The sequence below is a fragment of the Sabethes cyaneus genome, chromosome 2 (assembly GCF_943734655.1).
Source record: "Sabethes cyaneus chromosome 2, idSabCyanKW18_F2, whole genome shotgun sequence".
Lineage (NCBI taxonomy): Eukaryota > Metazoa > Arthropoda > Insecta > Diptera > Culicidae > Sabethes > Sabethes cyaneus.
Genome location: NC_071354.1, coordinates 6,563,589 through 6,586,743, shown reverse-complemented (window position 1 = coordinate 6,586,743; position 23,155 = coordinate 6,563,589). Strand labels below are relative to the sequence as shown.

Below are 23,155 nucleotides of genomic sequence, written 5' to 3'. Positions count from 1 at the left end.
AGTAGATTATTGCTACCGAACCCATGCGGCAGAAGACAACGGTGGAATGCAGCAAAACGACGTTTGCTATGATTGTTGGGTCATACGAGGTTTAGTTTTGTTGCTATTAGCAACCATTAGTTTGTTATGCTTTTTGATAGTAAAATCGAAATAAATGGCTAAAAGACATTTGGGAGTAAACATGATGGAAAATAATTGAGTGTGAATGTTACTGAAAACCCCGACTATTCATATTTTCAGCATTCACAATAAAAGCACCTTATTCCGATCGCCTAAGGCATTGAAGGATGCCGAACGACTGCGCAGTGAAATCCGTTCTCTTCAAGAACCCCACCGGCACCAGGAATAGAGGGGCCCAAAGTGCTAGATGGCTCGACCAGGAGTGACATTGCGATTCTCGTTTCGAGTGATTTTGGTTCGTTTCGACCACGTTAAACGAATGGGCGAAACGAACCAAAATCACTCGAAACGAGAATCGCAATGTCGCCCCAGGTTGAAGCCGACTTGAGTGTGTCGAGCTGCGCAACGAATTGGCGACGAGTAGTCCAGAACCGACTACAATGGAGAGGAATTCTTGATACGGCAAGAGCCAACGCGGTTTTCGGCTGTTAAGTCATCATCATGGGATAAAAATCTTGTCTCGAGTAAATATAGTTTGAACGAATTTCCTGAATATTGTTTAGGTTACCGCCTAATGGCTGAAAATACCCACACGTACCCTTCTTTTATCGGAGATAGATTGCTTTAGAAATGTTTGGACAAATTATTCAAGAGCCATCCTGATGTCTTGAAGTAAACCAGAGCGAAAGAACTACCTCCGGGTATTCAAGGTTATTATACTTTCGGACTGGAATTAAGGGCAATTTCAAAGATCGTTTCAATTTTACTTCAAGCAATGTCATTTCATAATTTAAATCAATTGCCAGAGAAAAATCATCTTACATTGCGAAAAAAATTGTCCTCTATCGAAGTTGTTTTACGTCGAGGTTGTCTTAGCCCGAGGTATCCCTGTAGGTCTAATTATGCTGCATTACCAATAATAATTGGCAATTAGGTTGCGAAACGTTATTCTACTTTGCCACAATACTCGCTGCAGAACAGAAACCATTGATTCGAGCATTAGACCTCAGTTTCAGCTAGCCAGTGCCCAACAATGCGGTTTGCTACAGTTGTTTTTAGCTGCTTTTTGCTGCTTGGTTCCATTTCGACGCGTTCACTCGAGCCTGTGAGATCGAAAATAATTTTTGCATTCTGCGATTCGGCCCCGAAGCTATATTCCTTCAACATATTGAGACATCCTGAAACGTTGGAAGTTTTTCTAAAGACTGTTTCTGACTCATGGCCCTCGGCAAGCTTTTGCGCCAGATGTAAATGCGGCGTAGAGTTTCTTACAAATCAGCGGTACATTGGCTTCGTAAGCCAATACTTCATTCTAGCTGTTCGATTTTCCTCGCTTCATGGGGTATTTTTCATCGTGTCGAACCGGGATGGCACCTGCAAGAGATTGTACATTCTGGATGCAGTAGTACTGGATAGCCGGGAAAGTTCCCCAGGAAAACTTGGCTTAGCAAACTGCACAACCAGCGAGCAACTGGTTGATTATTACGTGCCGGCTGTTGACAGCGTTGACAGTTCTGGCAAGGGCAGTTGGTCCGAGCAACTCGTTGACTGTTTGGAATCTGCGATGTGCAAACTCGGTCCATTCGGAGACGTTTTCAATCGGGCCATAGGCCGTTGCATTGGTGAATCTTACAGCATCGGAGAAGAAACCGCTACCGACCTTCCGCCAGCGGACAACGAAGGTTGCGGTAAATGTTGGAGTATTACGGGAGTCGCGATGCTGTTGGTAAATGCTGTAGTCATACTGTGCTTCATGGCAGCTCAACAAGCTTAAAATTGTGTGTTTGCGGTCGATTTTAACATTTGACATTTGCGATTTTGCATCAATCTGGATTAATAAATTTGAAAACATGAATTGTGACTCCGGATTTTTATGATGATAATGATGATGATGATGATGATGAAAAAATGCTTTCTGATTAATTGGACAGTATTTTGGACCTATTATGAAAGTAAGCGAAACCTATTTCGGCACTAAAAATAATGTCGAAATATACTGAGGACTGAGTACGACATTAATTACCCACAATCCATATAAGAATGTTTTATTGGACTAATGGAACTTTACGTTACGTTTAATGAAATTTCAGGATTTTTCCTGTTGCTCACAGCTGCAATCGTTCCGAGCGAGATAGATTGCTCGTTTCATAACATTAATAATGAACGGGAAATTCACCTTCCTTTAACACCACGTTTCCTATAAATTTATGCCCTGGATTCGGGTCTACTATAGTTTCACTCAATTCTCAACATCCAATGCAGCCGGATACCGTTGTTTATTGTGTTCTCCTGTTTGGGTTCGGATTAGCATTCGATCTCGAATCCGACACGATCCAAACCCTAATAGATATCAAGCACTGTGATTCATCACCCAAATCAAGATTTTTCAACATCACCATCAATCCTAAAACGTTTGAAATTTATTTAGAACTTTCTTCAGATCTACGAAGTGATTCAACCTTCATTCGCAATTGTGCGTGTACAATGAAGTGGCTTTTAGAGCCACAGTTCCAATCAACAGTCGACCTAAACAAATTTATCGTTATAACTGTGGAATACTCGACAATTATGGGAACATTGTACATTATATCAAACAGAAAGGGTAAATGTGTGACAGTAAACATTCTGGATACCGCCGAATTTACCAGTAAAAGTTTCATAGAAGAACTAAATTCATTTCACTGCTACACTGGTGGCGTTCGTCTAGGTTCAATTGAGGTTGACGTTCCTTTAACGATTTACAATGGCAGCAATGGCACGATGGCCAATACCAGCATGGTTTGGTCACCGCAGCTTCGTGCCTGTCTGGAATTAATGTTCTGCCAATATGGCATAATGAGAGATATCAAACAGAAACAGGATATAGCCAGCTGTTATCGAGCCTACCGCGAGGAAACGCCGGAATTACGTAGCAACTTTTCCTACAAATCCTTAGCCATCGTAGGGACCGTTTTGTTGCTAGTGATGGTTGCTGTCATTTTGATTATCATGATGACGAAAAATTACCGCATGATAACGGAGAGTTGAACCGACTATTTTGAGCAGTAGACAAAAGTTGAGAAATTCACAATAAAATTAATAAATGTTAGCTCAGTTGTCATTCTTTGCGTTTCATTCTACCCTAAACGTATCATATTCTGCGTATCATGATTCTCCCACTCTTATTATTGCTAGCAGCAACGTGTAGTCGACCAACAATTGAGTATATTTATTGTTTTGTAAACTTATCTACGGTGCCTAATTCTACGCACTTTATTGCGCATGTTCTCAATTCTGCGCAAGTTTGTTCCTAATTCTGCGCACCTAAAACTTAACAAAAATCCTCCAATTAACCATTACCATAATTAAACCCACGGTTCGGCCAGCACTAGCAGCACTAGCACTAGTGACCCTGCCGACTGGCCTATTTTCATCTCGAATTACGAGTATACGACGACATCATGCGGGTACACGAATGGGGAGAACATGCTCCGGCTACAACGGTGCCTCAAAGGACCTGCACTCGAAACAGTGCGTAGCCGATCGGTGTTGCCTGCTGCGGTACCGCAAGTATTTGAAGCACTCCGTATGCGGTATGGGCGCCCGGAACTGCTGATTAACGCGTTGCTGGAAAAGGTGCGCAAGCTTCCGGCTGTGAAGTCTGAAAGGCTAGAACAATTAATAGAATATGGTATGGCAGTGCAAGCCCTTTGCAACCATATTGAAGCAGCCAACGAACATGCACACCTTTGCCGGCCGATCAGAAGCTGATGTGGGCCGGGTATAAACGAAAGTTCGGCATGGCGGACTTGAAAACATTTAGCAATTATATGGAATCTATTGTAACGAATGCATCTAGTGTAGTCCTGATTGCGCCTGAGTCTAGTGGGAGCAAAGGTAAACCGAAACCAAGAGGATACGTTAATTCTCACACTGGAAACAACGTTGATGCTCAAGTATTGCCAACAGGCAGGAACTTGAGGAATTGAGAAGCTGGAAACAGTGAAAGCGTACTGCAGCACCTTGGTGAGACACGAGCTGCTGTCAGTAAAAGCTTAACGACAACAATCAATGATGCTGAGCGCGTGCTTGGGATGTTATGGGATCCATTGACGGACGAATTATCGTTCAGTACTCGAATGAGCGATGAAGTTCATTATCTCCTGGGAAACGACAAAGTTCCAACGAAGAGGCAAGTGCTACGCTGCGTCATGACCCTGTTTGACCCGTTGGGCTTATTTGCAACGTTTCCCAAGCAGCACTTGCAACATCTTCCATGTGGCTATTAAGTCTTGTTTAAATTGCAAAAAACTTCACCGGTTACAGTATTGAAACACGCAACAAATAAGCAACTTCATGTAATTAATATGTTGGATTCAGGTTATCCGATACTTATACTGGCTGTCACAAATATATTAGTCTATATCTAGTAACATGAAACTTCATCGCAACATCGTGTTATTATAATGCCATTGTTAAACAATAATGTCACATGATGTTGCATCATGTTGATTACGGCATATGGTTAAATAAAATGTAACCAAACAAATACAACCAATAACATCATATTCCGCCATATTTTTATGAAAAAATATTTTTCAACGAAGGAATGTTTTTATTTTAACAATAATTACACGAACATTCATCAGGAATCCATGGCATTTACTAAAATATTATTTGATTATAGTATCTAGTTCGATTTTACACCGCATTTTTCCATGGTAAACGAATTCTTAATCTGGATGGGTTAATTCTTTAACCTTGAAAATTAATAAATTAATAACTTTCACGAGGCGCATCAAATAATACAAAGCAAAATTATATTTTGCACGATAAATTTTGAATGGCATGGAGATTACCTCATAATAGGCCCAAAAAACTAAAGTCGCATTAAGAATATTAATGTAAATATTTTTCGTCTTGGAGCCCAGAGAGGAAATCCCGGTTCCCGCTAAACATAATTCGTGATGAAGTTGCTCATAATTGTTTGGTTTTAGTGCGAGGAAAAAAGAGAAGAAAGTATTTTTGTTTTCACGCAAGTTTTGACAACGCGGCATAGGATTTCGTGGGAGTGCGAACAGGCTTAAAATCTCTTTTAGTATCGTAGTCGCGAATGGATAGATAACGCGCATTGATGTTCCATAAAACATCTGTGTAACAATTGGTTGCATATAGGCTCCACCTCTTGCGCTTTTTCAATCACATAACAGTTCAATAAAGGTAACTGATGCGAACTTTTACCATATTTGAATGTTTCAATTATAGTTGCGTAACCCTTCATGCAACAAATGTTGCTGCTTGGGTTCTAATTCACGGAAAGATCTTAATACAAGACCTGTGGCGTACTGGAATCGAATGGGATGCAGAAGTCAGCGACAATCAGTATGCAGATTGGAGCAGATGGGCCAAAATGCCATCATATATCGCAAATGTCCGTATTCCTCGCTGCTATTTCTCGAAAGAATCAACGCGTACGTATGAGGATACTGAACTCCCCGTCTTCGTAGATGCTAGCTTGCTTGCCTATTCCTGTGCACTGTACCTTCGAACAATCGACAAAAGTAGCTCGCCCCAATGTGCGTTGATTGCCGCGAAGACAAAGGCGGCGCCGCTGAAGCCAATGACCATTCCTAAGTTGGAATTACAAGGATGCATACTGGGATTACGAATGATGAAGTTCGTACAAACAAACTACTCCATTTCCGTCAGGAGGCGAGTTATATGGACAGACAGTTCGGTTGTGCTTTCGTGGATTCGTGCGGATCCGAGAAACTATCGACCGTTCGTGGCGAACCGAGCCGGTGAAATCCTCGAAAACACGGTAGTCGACGAATGGAGAGGTGGGTGCCTTCGGAGTTAAACCCAGCAGATGAAGCAACAAAGTCCGGAACAAGAGTGGCCGAGTCCTGCGGACATTGTCGTAGCCACAGTTGGAGAAGGCCGGCCGTCAGTTCTCTTCCATGCCAATTGGATTCCAGTGATCGATTACTACCGGTTCACTAGATGGGCCTTTGTGCTGCGATTTATTTCTAACAAGAGAAAGAAAGGAGAAAAAAGCTGTGGGTAACTGACGCAACAAGAGCTGTATGCCGCCGACATCGTGATCCTCAAGCAAGTACAGATGGAAGCCTTCGCGGATGAGGTGGCGACACTAAGAAACAATAAAACATTACCGGAAGACCAGAAGCAATCCATCGAGAGATCAAGCACCATTTATCAACTGATGCCGATGATGGATGAGCAGGGATTGGTGCGGCAGAACAGTCGTCTTGCAGCAGCGAAACATCTACCCCACAGCGTCCGTTTTCCAGTCATCTTGCCCAGAAAGCATCGATACACCGAGCTACTTGCTGCGCGTTATCATCGCCTTTATCATCATGCGAACATCGAAACTGTGGTGAACGAATTTCGTCAACTGTTCGTTGTACCAAGACTTCGATCCGTAGTGAAAGCTGTTGAACGAAATTGCCAACTTTGTAAAGTTCGGAAAGCACTTCCGACAGTTCCCCCGAAGGCAACATTGCCATTCGCACGATTAGCTGTACATGATCGTGCATTCAGTTACGTCGGAGTGGACTACTTCGGGCCGCTGCTAGTTAAACAGGGCCGCTCCACCTTGAAGTCGCATACAGCTTGTCCACATCGTCGTGTATCTCCTGCATTCGGCGTTTCGTCTGCCATCGTGGAGCACCCAGAGAGTTTTTCAGCGACAATGCTACAAACTTCCATGGAACCGAACGACTGCTTCGGAAACAGATCAACGACGAGATATCAGCAACATTCACTAACGCTAATACACAGTGGACCTTCATTCCACCTAGTGCTCCAAACATGGGCGGTGCGTGGGAGCGACTGGTCCGCTCAGTAAAGACTGCGATCGGGAATGCATATGCCGAGGGAAAGCTCAATGACGAAGATTTGCAAACTATGATCGTAGAGGCAGAGGGAATTGTAAATACCAGACCACTTACTCCAAACCATTTTTTGATCGGGAGCTCCAATGGAGTCAAGCAACCAACCGTGCATACTGTGCCTCAGCAGGGAGCATCTCTGGAGTCTTGGCATCATATCCATCGCCAACTCAACCGGTTCTGGCGAGGTTGGCTGAAGGAGTTCCTTCCAGTAATCCGAAAACAACCCAAATGGTTTGCTGAGTCTCGACCAGTAAAAGACGGAGACCTGGTATTGATAGTGGACGAAGGTAAACGAAATGGATGGATGCGAGGGACGGTAATCGAGGTGATAAAAACGTCGGATAGCCAAGTGCGACAGGCTATAGTCCAGACCGCTGGAGGAGTCTTTCATCGACCGGTATCTAAACTCGCAGTACTCGATGTTAACGGTAACAGTGAGGTCATCGGAGCACGAGGACCACACCCGGGGGAGGATGTTGCTACAGGGACATCGAGTGAACCGGCAACACGGTTGTAACCGTAACGCAACGAGTTACATGTACCCAGTCTACACATTACGGGTAGTGTTCGACATCGGAATGAAAATTGAAGTCCGGGTTCCGGTCCGGTCCGGTCCGGTAAAAAATCGGAACGAATTTTTTAGGTCCGATTTCGTTCCGGTCCGATTTAGCTCTGTTCCGGTTCCGGTCCGATTCCGGTCCGGAAGTCCGAAATTGTCCGGATGCAAAATTGACCAATTTTTAAAAAATAGGTAAATGTCAAAGGCAAAGCTTTGAATGTGTGGAACCTTCCGTAACTACTAAACGCTAACCGGCCTGAAACGGATAATTTAAAAAAAATGGAAATGCGACACCATTAACTGATGCTTGGTAGCTTACCAATCATGGAATGGTACACTTTTAGACATGAAAGTCAGCTTTTAATTAAATAATTGCCTGTCAATCGCCAGTTTATGTTCTGAATCTTTGAATTTGAAAATTAATTCAAATTCGCGATTTTTTATTTTCTCAGGAAACTTCCAATCAAATTTTACAGTTTTCTCGGACATCACTTGCTTCAAAAGTTTATAACTTTTGAACAATTTGTTTTATGAAACGGCAAAAAATTCTTAGCCACTTGACAAAAATACCAGTTGGAAAAAATATTTCTCACGGTGGTGGAAAACTCCTGTAGAAAAAAAAAATCACTGCAGTGAAATTTTTGACACTAAAGGGCCAAACAGAATGCTGCGTCAACGCGTCCGTCAGCGTTATTCTGACAGTTTTCCCATGGGTTTACTGTCAAATTGACGCTGACGGATGCGTTAACGCTGCATTCTGTTTGGGCCTTAACAGATAAATGAATTATCTAATAAGAAAAAAATACAGTGGACTCTTGGAAAAGTTAACTCTCTGAAAAGTTAATTGTTCAGAAAAGTTAAGCGAATATTAGCTCCCATGCAACACATGCAATTTTTGCCTTAACTTTTCTGAGAGTTTAAATTTTTTGGTTATCCAAAGCGTTCATTCACACACGTGTGGTTTCCTTCTATCTTTAATTCTCCTTTTTCGATTTCTTAACGCCTTTTCACAGTTTCTTACAGAGTCTCATCATAACTGGGATTAAATTAAACTCTTGTACCGGACAGTTGTAGCAACAGTTCAATACGGGCACATGCTTTTCTCAGGATTTTTGATAACATACTGGAAAAGCGCAAACTTAGATTGAATTTTAAATGCTAAAGAAGGAACAGCAGGGACGAAAAATAAACGCGAACATTACCAAAACGTTGGCGTTGATTTCGAAAAATCAAAAGTTAACTAGTATAACCGACTATTTTAAATTTACTGAAAGGAACTAAGTATTATTCCATAAAGAGGTTTTTTTTCTTTTTTTCGGGTTATCTAACTGGTCGCTTAATCTTCTATACCTATAAAAATGGATTTCTGTCTGTCTGTCTGTCGGTAAGTTCCTTATAGAATTGAAAACTACTGAACCGATCGGCGTGAAAATTTGCATTGTAGGATTTTTGGGGCCGAGGAAGGTTCTTATGATGGTCAGAGACCCCTCCCCCCACCAAGAGGGAGGGCTCCCATACAAATCAAACACAAATTCTGCATAACTCGAGAGCTAATCAGGCAAATAGATTAAAACTTGACATAAGGGTATATTTGGAGATAATTTTTTTTAATGGTGCACTCTTCTTATCTTTAGGAGGGGAATTATGACCCCTCCCCCTTTAGGGGAATGAAATACAAATTTCCTCATAACTCGAGAACTAATCAAGCAAATGGAACCAAATTCGGCATGTGGGGGATTTTGTAGGCAGGATTTTTTTGTCATGACTTTTCCATAAAACATAACAGACAATAACAAGACCACCAAAAACTTTCTGCAGCCCCCCGCAGAAATCAGCTCTGTCTAGGTTGATTTGTTTTCCTAGGTCTACCTCTATTACTTTCCTTCAGTTGGATCCGAACGAGCGACAACGAGTGAGGAGAGGATCACCCCGAGGATCGAAATGGTACTTTTCATGAAAAGGTTTTCCGTGAAATGGGACATTCCGCGTAAGGTTTTTCGCGAAATGGTATTCAGCGAAATGTTATACAATCACGGCGCATATTTAAGTGCTATCCGCTTAACAGGGGGATTGTTTTCTACTTTATTGTTAGGAAAAATTGAAAATTTGTAAATTAAAATACCCGTGCTCTCATAGTGACGTAACTGCCAAAATGAGTTATCTTAGGTTGAGCTCCTCAGAAACTTGCTAAACTCGAGATTGTGACAGATTCACGATTTATGTACAACACATTTTAATTTGTGGCAATACGAAGTTTGCCGGGTCAGCTAGTAGCATATAACACTCTGCGCTGAGCCCTTTTGTGATGTTAACAAAGTGTCAGGGAGACCTCAAACATCAGTTATACCTGACGAGGCAGGCAATGTCGCCCACTTAAAAACAGGTAGAGTCCCAAGTCCGGCCCTGCGTAGACTCCATGAACTGGCTCTAAGATCTCTCTGCGAAAGGCCGGAATGCCATATTTGAAATATAATGATGACGATGATGATGATAATGATGATGATGATGAGAAGAAAAATGATAGATCGAATTTGTAAATGTGCTTTGGACTTTTTGTACTACTTGAGTTAAACTAATCTCATATTTTTATTCTTGACCTTGAAATGCGGTCATACTTGAGTTGTAAAATGTAGTATAGTGAAGTGGAGGATTCGTCAGCCCCGTCTGACACCGGTCATCAACCGCGCGGCCGCTTTCTATTTTCTAACACAAACAACGACAAATGAACTAATAGGAAAGACAAATTTCGGAGCATTGGCGGTTATCAACTTATCAGGGCAAATTGAATCTTTCATTCCCCCAGCATTTATGCACTGTCCCAAGATACACAGTAAATTGAGCGCAGTACAACTCGGACGTTCGCGGTAGTCGACAGAAGTTTTAGAGCTTATAAAGCTTTATAGAGACGCACCCGCCTTCCTACCCTCGAGACCAAAGAGCTAGTGCAGTAAAGCTGTGGGCTTAAACGTCTCTCTAAGACTCAACCCCTCCCTATCGACAGACCCCGCGGCCGGCCATCAGAGCACAGGTCAGCCACGGGGTCAGTGCAAAAATCCTACTGACTATTTAGCAGCACCGCCCAGCCGAGACTCGAACACACGACACGAATTGACCTAATTTTCCCATCTGCTATCTAAGCACTTCTATTATTATACCCGTAATCATTATAGAGTGGTCCTTCGGCATCCAACAGGATCTGGTATCCCACTTACATCCCCTTACTAGCCCTAAGCCAACCAATCCGACATTTTTCGGACATATTTGTGACAGCTGTAAATAGGGATGAATCCCAAAAACATTCATCTATTAATTATCAGAGATCCCCATACTGGCCTTATTCTTAAACGGAATAAAAGCACTTTCTGAACAACGCAACAATCGCATTTGGTAAATTTTCACCCCGAGTTCCTCTTGAAATCACAAAAGTATTTTGACATATACCCACAAAGCCCTACACCACGACAAGGTTCAGTTTTATCGTAGGGAAGCATTATTTCATAAAGATCTTGCTACATATTTCTTTATGTTACAACTTCCAGATACTTAAAAATGAGTATTCTGCATCCGAGAATATATTTTTCGCTTTTGTGTTTATCATTTTCAATGACTCTTAGGACTACTCACAAAAGGTAATATTTCGAAAAAGTTAATCGACCCATTCACCAATCGATTAACTTTTCCGAGAGTCCACTATATTTCAAAATTTCTTAAGACTTAGAACATGGGCTTTCCAACATTTGATTAGAATTTTGCACCGTCATAGAAAATGATGTGGAAAGCTTGTTCCAACTAATATTTTTCCTGGATTGCTGAGAAAATTTTATTGCATTTTCATAAAAAAAATTGTTCTGCAATGCTTGGTTTTAAAACTATAAACTTTCGAAATGAGCTGTGTTCGAAAAAATCGAAAAATTTCTAGTGGAGTTTTCTGGGAAAATAGGACAGGATATTGTTTTCATTAAAAAGTTAACATCCTATACTCGTAAGCAAAATTTCATGAAAATCTGAGACTCTTCGGCCTAAACCTATACGATAATTTTGAAAAATCCGATGAAACTATTGAGTTATCTTTCATATTGGACCATAAGCGTGAATATCGGTTACCTTTGAAATTAAATTTTGAGGGATCATAAGGCACGAACCGATGCTGCGAAACGTTCGGTTTTAAGACCCACAGATATTTTCTAATTTTTCAAAAATAAATCGATTCGCTGGACTTGTTTTGGAGCCTTCAACAGAAAGTGTATTATTGCTAGCGAAATTATTGCCTTTCCTCAATACTGAGGAAGTGAAAGGAAATTAGTTTTAAGCATACAAAGCAAGTCCTAGTCATCGTTTCCACTGCGGTCAGTTTTACGATCAAAAGTGCTCCGGACTTTTCCGGACTTTCAACGGAAGACCTGGTCCGGTCCGGTTCCGGAACGCTTCGTTCCGGTTCCGGTCCGATAAAAAATCGGACTCAAAAATTTCGTTCCGATCGGACTTCGGACCGGGTATCGGACCGGACTTTCCGGACTTTACCCGGTCCGATGTCGATCACTAATTACGGGCTCTACGCTAGATAAGGTCTGTCAGTACGTACATAGAACAAATGTAAATCGGTGAATGCGGCACATGCGGGTTTAATCGTCTTATACTAAAAGTGTTAAAGTTAAATACTTTTCGTGCTACAATATAACTTAAATCTATAAATAGTACGGCTAGCTACGGTAAATAGTTATTAAAACTTATGAAACTAAATACTTAATCATAAATATTGAACCTAGACACTAAATTATACCTAATTATGTAGGAGAAGAACTAAACCTATACTGTTGACCGCGAAATTGGAAAAGTGTAAAATGTCCACTGATTTGTACGTATTAATATAACTAATTATGTTAAATGTTAATTAAAATATGTCTAATTAAATAGATTTGAAGCTGTCTTACACACAATAAAGCTGTTCATTTGACAGGTCCGGTGCCTTTCAATTTTGGTGGTTCAACAGAACTAATACAAAGATTAAACATCTTCGTAAACACTGGCCAATGGAATGTATCCACAGTTTTCTGAATTCTGAGCAGACATTTATATTTTCAGGATCCTAAGATTCGGGCTCAACTAGTATGGTATAAATATCCAAAACCTGCTCCAAATTTGATAAAAATGTAGTCCAAAATCTGATTCAAATCTGTTCCAAAATCTGGCACATATCTGGCGGTCCGCATTCCAGATCTAGAATCTGGTTCAAAACCTGATCCAAAATTTATTTGATGGTATGAAATCTGATTAAAAATGTGGCTCATATCTGGTTTATGTTAAAGTCCAATTCAAGAATCCAGGACCCAAATTTGATTCAAAATCTGGCCCAAAATTTGACAAAAAAGTGTCCAGAATCAGAACAAGGTCCACAATCAATCAACATTATTCAAAATTTGGTCTAGAATCTGATAAAAATGTAGTCCAAAATCTGATTTGATTATTTGAAAATGTGGTTTAAAATTTGGTCCAGAGTCTAGCCCGAAACTGTTCCTAAATCTGAAACACACGTTAATAGAAATAGTGTTCCACTAAACTACAAAATTTGGTTGGTGATTTAGGAATTGATAAAAAAAACTGTGGCCCATCGAACCCAAAACAAAACTGATCAAAAATGTGGCCCAAAATCTGGTTTATAACCTGGTCCAGTTCGGGAATTTTGTCCAAAATTTGATCCGATTTGATCTGATAAAAAAATGTGCACTAAAATGTGGTCCAGGTCCTGGTCTGAAATTCGGTTATGGCTCAGAGTGTAGTCCAATAGATGGTATAAAATCTGATCCAAAATCTGGCCCAGAATCTACCCGAAATTCGTTCCACCATTAAGAACAAAGTCTAACAAAAAATGTTGTCAAAGTTTAGTGCAGTTTCCTAATCTGGTTGGTGGTTTACAAAACTAGAAATATACTCAATAGTTGGTCGACTACACGTTGCTGCTAGCAATAATAAGAGCGGGAGAATCATGATACGCAGAATATGATCCGTTTAGGGTAGAATGAAACGCAATGAATGACAACTGAGCTAACATTTATTAATTTTATTGTGAATTTCACAACTTTTGTCTACTGCTCAAAATAGTCGGTTCAATTCTCCGTTATTATGCGGTAATTTTTCGTCGTCATGATAATCAAAATGACAACAACCATCACTAGCAACAGAACGGTCCCTACGATGGCTAAGGGTTTGTAGGCAACGTTGCCTCGTAATTCCGGCGTCGCCTCGAGGTAGGCTCGATAACAGCTGGCTATATCCTGTTTCTGTTCGAAAGCTCTCATTGGGCCAAATTGGCAGAACGTTAATTCCAGACAGCCACGAAGCTGCGACGACCAAACCATGCTGGTATTGGCCATCGTGCCATTGCTGCCATTGTAAATCGTTAAAGGAACGTCAACCTCAATTGAACCTAGACGAACGCCACCAGTGTAGCAGTGAAATGAATTGAGTTCTTCTATAAAACTTTTACTGGTAAATTCGGCGATATCCGGAATGTTTACTGTCCAACATTTACCCTTTCTGTTTGATATAATATACAATGTTCCCATAATTGTCGAGTATTCCACAGTTATAACTACAAATTTGTTTAGGTCGACTGTTGACTGGAACAGTGGCTCTAAAAGCCACTCCATTGTACACTCACAATTGTGAATGAAGGTTGAATCACTTTGTATATTTGAAGAAAGTTCTAAATAAATTTCAACCGTTTTAGGATTGATGGTGATGTTGAAAAATCTTGATTTGGGTGATGAATCACAGTACTTGATATCTAGTTGGGCTTGGATCGTGTCGGATTCGAGATCGAATGCTAATCCGAACCCAAACAGGAGAACACAGTAAACAACGGTATCCGGCTGCATTGGGTGTTGAGAATTGAGTAAAACTGTAGTAGACCCGAATCCACGGCATAAATTTATAGGAAACGTGGTGTTCAAGAAAGGTGAATTTTCCGTTCATTATTAATGTTATGAAAAAGGCAATCTATCCCGCTCGGAACGATTGCAGCTGTGAGCAACAGGAAGAATCCTGAAATTTCATTAAACGTAACGTAAAGTTCCATTAGTCCAATAAAACATTCTGATATGGGTTGTGGGTAATTAATGTCGCACTCAGTACTCAGTATATTTCGACATTATTTTTAGTACCGAAATAGGTTTCGCTTACTATCACAATAGGCCTGAAATACTGTCCAATTAATCAGAAAGCATTTTTTCATCATCACCATCATCATCATCATTATCATCATAAAAATCCGGAGTCACAATCCATGTTTTCAAATTTGTTAATTCAGATTGATGCAAAATCGCAAATGTCAAATGCCAAAATCGACCACAAACACACAATTTTAAGCTTATTGAGCTGCCATGAAGCACAGTATGACTACAGCATTTACCAACAGCACCGCGACTCCCATAATACTCCAACATTTACCGCAACCATCGTCGTCCGTTGGCGGAAGGTCAGTAGCGGTTTCTTCTCCGATGATGTAAGATTCACCAATGCAACGGCCTACAGCCCGATTGAAAGCGTCTCCGAATGGACCGAGCTTGCACATCGCAGATTCCAAACAGTCAACGAGTTGCTCGGACCAACTGCCCTTGCCAGAACTGTCAACGCTGTCAACAACCGGAACGTAATAATCAATCAGTTGCTCGCTGGTTGTGCAGTTTGCTAAGCCGAGTTTTGCTGGGGAACTTTCCCGGCTATCCAGTACTACTGCATCCGGTATGTACAATCTCTTGCAGGTGCCATCCCGGTTCGACACGATGAAAAATACCCCATGAAGCGAGGAAAATCGAACAGCCAGAATGAAATATTGGCTAACGAAGCCAATGTACCGGTGATTTGTAAGAAACTCTACGGTGCATTTACATCTGGCGCAAAAGCTTGCCGAGGGCCATGAGTCAGAAACAGTCTTTAGATAAACTTCCAACGTTTCAGGATGTCTCAATATGTTGAAGGAATATAGCTTCGGGGCCGAATTGCAGAATGCAAAAATTATTTTCGATCTCACAGGTTCGAGTGAACGCGTCGAAACGGAACCAAGCAGCAAAAAGCTGCTAAAAACAACTGAAGCAAACCGCATTGTTGGGCACTGGCTAGCTGAAACTGAGGTCTAATGCTTTCTGTTCTGCAGCGAGTATTGTGGCAAAGTAGAACAACGTTTCGCAACCTAATTGTCAATTATTATTGGTAATACAGCATAATTAGACCTACCGAGGTATCCCGGGATAAGACAACCTCGACGTAAAACAACTTCGATAGAAGACAATTTTTACCGCAATGTGAGATAATTTTTTTCTGACAATTGATTTATATTATGAAATGTCATTGCTTGAAGTAAAATTGAATCGATCTTTGAAACTGCCCTTAATTCCAGTCCGAAAATATGATAACCTTGAATACCCGGAGGTAGCTCTTTCCCTCTGGTTTACTTCAAGACATCAGGATGGCTCTTTGAATAATTTGTCCAAATATTTCTAAAGCAATTTGTCTCCGATAAAAGAAGGGTACGTGTGGGTATTTTCGGCCGTTAGGCGGTAACCTAAACAATATTCAGGAAATTCGTTGAAACTATATTTACTCGAGACAAGATTTTTATACCATGTTGATGACTTAGCAGCCGAAAACCGGGATGGCACCTCTCCATTGTACTCGGTCCTGGGCTAATCGTCACCAATTTGTTGCGCGTCTCGACACACGCAAGTCGGTTTCAACCTGATCGAGCCATCTAGAGCACGTTGGACCCCTCTATTCCTGGTACCGGTGGGGTTCTTGAAGAGAACGGATTTCACTGCGCAGTCGTTCGGCATCCTTGTGACGTGGCCGGCCCACCGTAGTCTCCTAACAGCTCCGTAGCCAGGGGGCGGGGGCAGGGACTCTTGCCCCCCCTCCAATTTTTTTGGCTTACATTTAAAAAAAATCAGAGGGGTTGTGCAGAAGACACGATTGCCTGGTTGACGTAGGACTACGTAAGTCTCTTTCATGAAATACTATCTATGCACTATCTAAAAATTCACTAGAGCAGTAAAGTAAAGAAAAATTCTTTTATCTTCATATACCCAAGTAGCACTTGTAACTAATTTTATAATAAAAAAATAAAAAAAAAGGTTACACAGTAGTTACATTTAGGATGCCTGTAACAAATTCGGTTACATAAAATTAAATATAGTTACATTTCGTTTTGCGGTAACGAAATTCTTGAGTAGTTACTAAATAGTTACTCAGAGACAAAATTAAAACCTTACTTTCAAATTTGTTTGTCACATTATGGTTAATTTTCAGTTACTGAAAAACCATTCGCAAAAAAGTCAACTAGTAACATTTTCGCAACAAATATTCCACGATAATTTGTAGATTCGATAAAAGGTTTCAATAAAAAATGAGTTTCATTAGTTATATTAGTGACAATGATAAACAACTGTGGCTAAAAATCAAGCGGAATGGTAATTTCGCTAAAAAGAAAAAAATAATAATTCAACAAGCCAAAAAAGTTAAAGCGAACCGAAATATCGGTGAATTCAGCATAAGATCTGATTCACCCTTGTTTATGAACAACAATCATCAAGAAAAATGTTTTAATGTTGTGGAACAAGCAGCGAATAATTCGGAAGCTTCCGATATAGAAAGTGAAGTCGAAGAAAACAACATAATGTCAGGAAAAAAATGATATGTTAGCGTTTCGAGAAGAATTGAAAGATTGGGCTATAACATTCCAAATAAAGCATGTGGCTTTGAATTCTTTGCTCGGTATCCTAAAATCACACATTCCGGATAATCTTCTTCCAAAAGATGCACGAACATTAGTGGGCACACCGCGAGATACTAATATCAAAACAGATGAAAATATTGGTGGTGAATATTGGCACTACGGGTTGCAAAAAGCTCTCAAAACTGCGTTTACTCAGTTTGAAACCACTCCCTCGGGTTGCCTACATTTAAAAGTTCAACGACATATTTTTGGCCTATCCTTGTAAACATTCATGAATTGAACCAACTAATGTCACCATTGATAGTCGGCATCTTCTCTGGAGAATGTAAGAACTGTTTATCGACCAATGGACAATGCTGATTTCAAGCTGTGCTGACAGAAAACATGTTTTATTTTTAGCTAAACCAAAAGATGTAAATGCTTTTTTATCCTCATTCGTTGAGGAGTTGAATGAGATTCTTCAAAATGGACTCAAAATTGAAAAAGTTACAGTGGCAGTTAAAGTTCGATGCTTTATATGTGACACACCAGCACGGTCAATGCTCCGAGGTTATTACCCTGTAGCGTTAATTTTCGAAATTTAATTTGCTTTTTTTTTCATTTTTTGGAGTGATTGGTCACAATGGCTACAATTCATGCTTGAAATGCGTTACCGAGGGAGAGTACTCTCACATCTATAGAACGATGATTTTTCCTGAAATCAGTGCAGGTCTTAGAAACGACAAGGAATTTCGCTCGAGAGTTTATGACGGTCATCATAAATTCGACAGTATTCTTGAAAAAATTAATAGGGTAGATATGGTGAAAGACTTTCCAATCGGTGATGCACTACATCTGATTGATTTGGGAATAACGAAACGTTTACTGAATGGTTGGAAGTCAGGCACTCTTAATAACCATAAAGCAAAATGGTCAGGAAAACAATTGGACGATATTTCATTGTTTTTGAAGTCATGCAAACTACCTCGTGAGTTTCAACGGCTGGTACGCGGACTGAAACACATTCCTCGTTGGAAAGGCACAGAATTCCGAACTTTTCTGTTATATCTGAGTGTCATAGTATTGAAAAAGTTTTTCACCAGTGAAAAAATTCTAGATCATTTCCTGAATTTCTATTGCGCGATCCAAATTTGCATAAGAAGTAAATTAAACCCGCAAAACTTAGACGTTGCCCAAAGTTTAATAACTGATTTTTTGAAAGGTGTCAGGACTTTGTATGGAGAACAGATGTTCTGCAGTAATATGCATAATTTAACACATTTAATTGACGACGTCAAGAGATTCGGACCTTTAGGAACATTCGACGCCTACCCCTTTGAATCTAAATTATTTGGTTTGAAAAGACTGATTCGAAACGGTAAACTGCCACTAGCACAAGTCGCTCGAAGGATTTGGGAAATACAGTCGAATACATCTAACAACAAGCCTCGTAACCCTACTAAAACGCAGCGTCCAGTTTTAAAACATAAAGTTTCTACAACAAATATCATGAACTCATCACTGAAATCATGCATAACCGATATTTCCGAATTGTATTTGTTTGTTGGTACCGTCATCCGGGGATACTTGCAACACTTTTGAACTTTGACTTGGTATAACTTTCGAAGTATACCGTTTAGGTCCAAGTGTAAGTAACCAAAACTTGTATAGTGGTCAGTACTTTTGATTTATGATTATGAGAAAAAATATAAAACTAAATGAATCTGTAGATTGAACCGAAAATAGGGGTGTTGCAAGTTACCCAGTAAACGGGGTTACTTGCAACATTTTTCTGATTTTGCGTTTCTTATGATTTTATATCTGATTTCAAACCGTGAATGACTATTTTTAGATATTTTGAATGTATTTATAGTAAAACAAGAGATACTGGAGGCGTTTTTTGTTTCCCAATTTCGTCTATCGCCTTTTTAAAGATATTCGGTGAAAATGCAGCATGTCGGCGAACTCCAAATTGCCGTTTCAAGGCACGTGAAATTTTTCACAATTTTAATTTTTCTGGTGATGGTGGTAGACAAAATAACATCGTACAGATGCAAACTTACTTTGTACATACTGTCTATTACGATAATTTTCCTTTCAACAAGTGCTGCAAGCCGCGCCATATTGGAAGTAACAACACGAATTCATCGTTTCTTCTCCAAGTTCAAAATATAAACAAAGCTCAAAGTTGCTATTTATTATCTTATATGATGCACTTATTGTGTACAGGAACCAAACAATAAAAAATAATTCCATGTCAATGAACTGACGCAACTTTGCACATCCATTTTTTCTGCTCTGAAAGTGAAATTATTTTCCAATCGTATAAAAACAAGCAAAACAATTATGTAATGGATTAAACCTAACTAAACAATAGGTAAACGTCTCTTCTTTAAAATGGCATTGGGTGCAAATGGTTACGTTAACAAACAAATGCGTTAGAGCTGTCAAAAGCGCGATGCGCAGAAGTGTTGCAAGTTACCCCGGTGTTGCAAGTATCCCCGGATGACGGTACGAAAAACTTTTGTATCGACACGCAATCAAATGTGGATCAGTGGATTCTCACAGATAGCTTGAATATTATTTCAGTGAGTTATATTGCCAAACACACTTCATCAAGTGATATTTCGCTAATTGGAAAACCGCTCATAAACCTTTTCGACTTATTTTTAAGACCAATTGTTTCTTCATCATTATATATTTATGGATCAAACCTGGAACACAAACCAGATTTTCATGTATATAAACTCGACAAAATAATTTGTAAAATGGTAAAAATTAATTGTCAGGATATTGCTTTACCTAAAGTGGCTTTCTTTCCACTCATTCATACACTTTAATGATTTAATGCTTTTTATTTATAAATAAAAAACATCAAAATAAGACCATTTCTTTTGTTCTTCTTGTCAATATTATTTAATTTCTTTGGGTTATGTCATAGCCTCACAAACATATTGGTTCAATCTGCATAATGCTCTTCAAGAGAAACAAATTCATTATTGAATGACTCATTACCATTTTCGCACATTTGCTCTGGTGTTGTACATTCACTGTCATTTGATAACACGCATTTGTAACCCTTCAAACTGCTCAGCGGGAAGGGAAAGGGAAGGGAAGGGTAATGGTGCTAAAACGGATAGAAACGGTTGTGCGTCACGGCTATTCCTCAATACAATAAGTGTTTCCGTCGCAAACAGAAACCGATGGAAATCAACCAACAATCAGGATAATATCACGATGAATAATGCTACCAGAAACACAATGATCGAGTTTATATTCGGGTCACACCTCAGGAGAAAAATAAACGAACAGGACTGAAACTCCTTTCGAGCTCGCAAACGAAATTTACAATCAAGGTGAAGATAAAATTAGAGGACGGTGACGCTGTTGGTAAAACTCTAGATTATGTATACAATTTACAGGTTTATTTGCCCTCTCCCGACAATTTTGGCTTAAATCTAGGTTACTTGCTTATCTAAGGCTGGTGGAACGACCTTCTCCTCTCAACACCGACGACGGTTTTTCCACACACGGCAATTTTGATGTTAATGTGGTCAAAGTGGCCTCGGCTACCGTAGCTTGATGATACGGGGTATTGTTCTCGTCCCGCAATGAGTGTATCAACAGCTACGTTACACAACGCAAGGGTGTTCGAATTTCAGATATGTTGAATTAGCCGCAGGGAGGCTTTTGCGGCGGGTACGGTCAGCAGTAGACACCGGATGGTATTGCGACTCGGCCTGTACCAAACGATCCAACGGCCAAGAACACCGATTCACTCGCTCTGCGCCGAATGCTGACGGGCACGCAGGCTCACTGGGTACAGTTGCTAGCGCTGATGTTCTGCGCCTGTGAAATAGTCCAAGAATAAAAGGTCCCTCGAGGACCTTTTCGAGGGATATTAGCCTTTTTCACACACCAGCCTTAGTTTTTCCTACACCAGCCTTAGTTTACTTTTGCACATTTTATAATTTGCTTAAAACTATTTTTACCTTTTTTTTTCCTTGTATATCGGCACTATTACTTTTATAATTCTTTTTATCCACGTTTGTTTCTTCGTTACGTGTTTGTAAATTGTTCGCTTTTAGCTCTTTCTGTGTTTTTATAGCTTAACACTAGAATAAACAATAGATTTTACAATAGACTTTTTACTTTCCACAATACACTTTTTTTTAACCCCTTGACAATTACCTAGTTTAGTCCTTTTAACTTTACACAACACACGACAAAATCTTCCTTTTTATCTCACCGACAATAATCAAATCGATATAAATATATTTTTAAAATAGTAACGGACAAAACGATTCTCGCGCACTATTGTCGTTTACTTTTCCAAACATCAAATGATATGTTCATCGAGCCTGAACCCTTTTATAAGTTCGGTCAGTTAAAAATTGAATCTTTAAAAGTTTTTCAATTTTTAACAATCTTTTGTCCTGGCAACCATTATTTACTGTATAATACCCTATGGCTCTGAATACCTTGGTTGTGTTTCTCATGGTATCTGTGGGCAACCCTGTGGGGGGGGGACCCCTCCGTCTATCGGGGACGTGGAGGGTTATCCCACTTACAGAGGAATCTTTGGTTGTATTTGAAAAGGCCTTCCCGAGTGAGTTACCGCTCCGTCCCAGACGAGAGACGCCAGACGTGGAGGGATATAACTCACCCAGTCGATCGCATCACCGTTTCTCTGGCAGATAATTGAGAGAGCTATCCGAAGTGAGTGATCCGTCCGTCCCGGTCGCACTGCGACAGACTTGGAGGGATATCGCTCACGTCGTTGACTGCTAACTCAAACCTGTTGAACTATGCCCGAGAGAGCTTTCCTAAGTGAGTGACCCGTCCGCCCCTCGCAAAGCGAGAGACTTGGAGGGTTATCACCCACTCAGTAGACAGCTTACTCAGGTTGTTTTAGATATGCCCGAACAAGCTTACCCGTGTGAGTGACCGCTCCACCCGAAGGTTTGGAGCGCTATCAATCACACAGTCGACAGCTTGCTCAGAGATGGACTTAGGAAATTTGGATTGGGAATTATGAGCAGATTGAAAAAAGCATGTTAAATTGGCAGAGTTAATTTTATAAAAAATATGTAAACGAAGGTTACACATTGAAGCTTTGAAGGAATATGCGAAATTTCAACTGTCTTGGAAACTTTTGGTTGCCTCCTCTTTCTTGAACTTGATGCCCGGTGATCCCCATATCCTTCGATAAACCGTTTGAACTCTGTGTTTTTATATCTCAGAAAATCCTTAAATAACTGATCATTACGCTCTCGCGTATAGGAAAAGTCAGCAGCATGTACCAAACGATATATAAAATTGATAAACTCCGGAAAAGATCTCTGAAAACTTGATTGCTCTCCTGAGTCTGATGGAAGTGCAGCACGTTTGTTTCCCTTCCACGAATAAGGTAAAAAAATAACAGGCATCGTGAGTTTTCGAATTATTGTCCTGAAGAATGATGCACCTTCGCGCTTGCCATTCAATCTAAACGTTATCTGAAAATATCTAAAATATTTGTCTGCAAACAAGGAATTTGCTATATTTTGTTCTAAAGCTTTCAGTGAATAATCGGAATCGATTTTTGGTAATCTTTCGAATTCCGAAAAATCTTCGTCTTGTTGACGTATTGTAGAAAGGACATTGCCTTCATGCCTTATCTGCATGAGCTTGTCAAAATTAGCCATAAAATTTGTCAACTGAGTTAACATTCCTTCGATTGCGTCCAGTCTATCATTTAATTTACGGAATTCCGTTGAGATTGATTCATCTGGGTTACTCAGGTGTTTTCCAGTTGATTTTTTTTCGTTGATAGCAGCTTGTTCATCGCATGTAGAAGTAGAAATATTCATTATTTCTACGTAACATCCATTTGTC

At 40.1% G+C, this 23,155-nt stretch overlaps 2 protein-coding genes across 2 annotated transcripts; both read left to right on the top strand.

Moving 5' to 3' along the window:
- The first annotated feature begins 6,930 nt into the window (after window positions 1-6,930).
- Window positions 6,931-7,530, top strand: LOC128733431 (uncharacterized). Its single transcript, XM_053827006.1, has one exon. The coding sequence runs from the start codon at window positions 6,931-6,933 to the stop codon at window positions 7,528-7,530; it is 600 nt and encodes a 199-aa protein (XP_053682981.1).
- A 9,979-nt stretch (window positions 7,531-17,509) lies between these two features.
- LOC128733426 (uncharacterized) lies at window positions 17,510-22,532 on the top strand (the record flags this gene model as incomplete). Its single annotated transcript, XM_053826999.1, has 4 exons — window positions 17,510-17,624; window positions 17,699-17,848; window positions 18,009-18,440; window positions 22,522-22,532. Coding segments are annotated over 4 exons (708 nt in total), but the record flags the coding sequence as incomplete, so codon positions are not given.
- Between the last annotated feature and the right edge of the window lie 623 nt (window positions 22,533-23,155).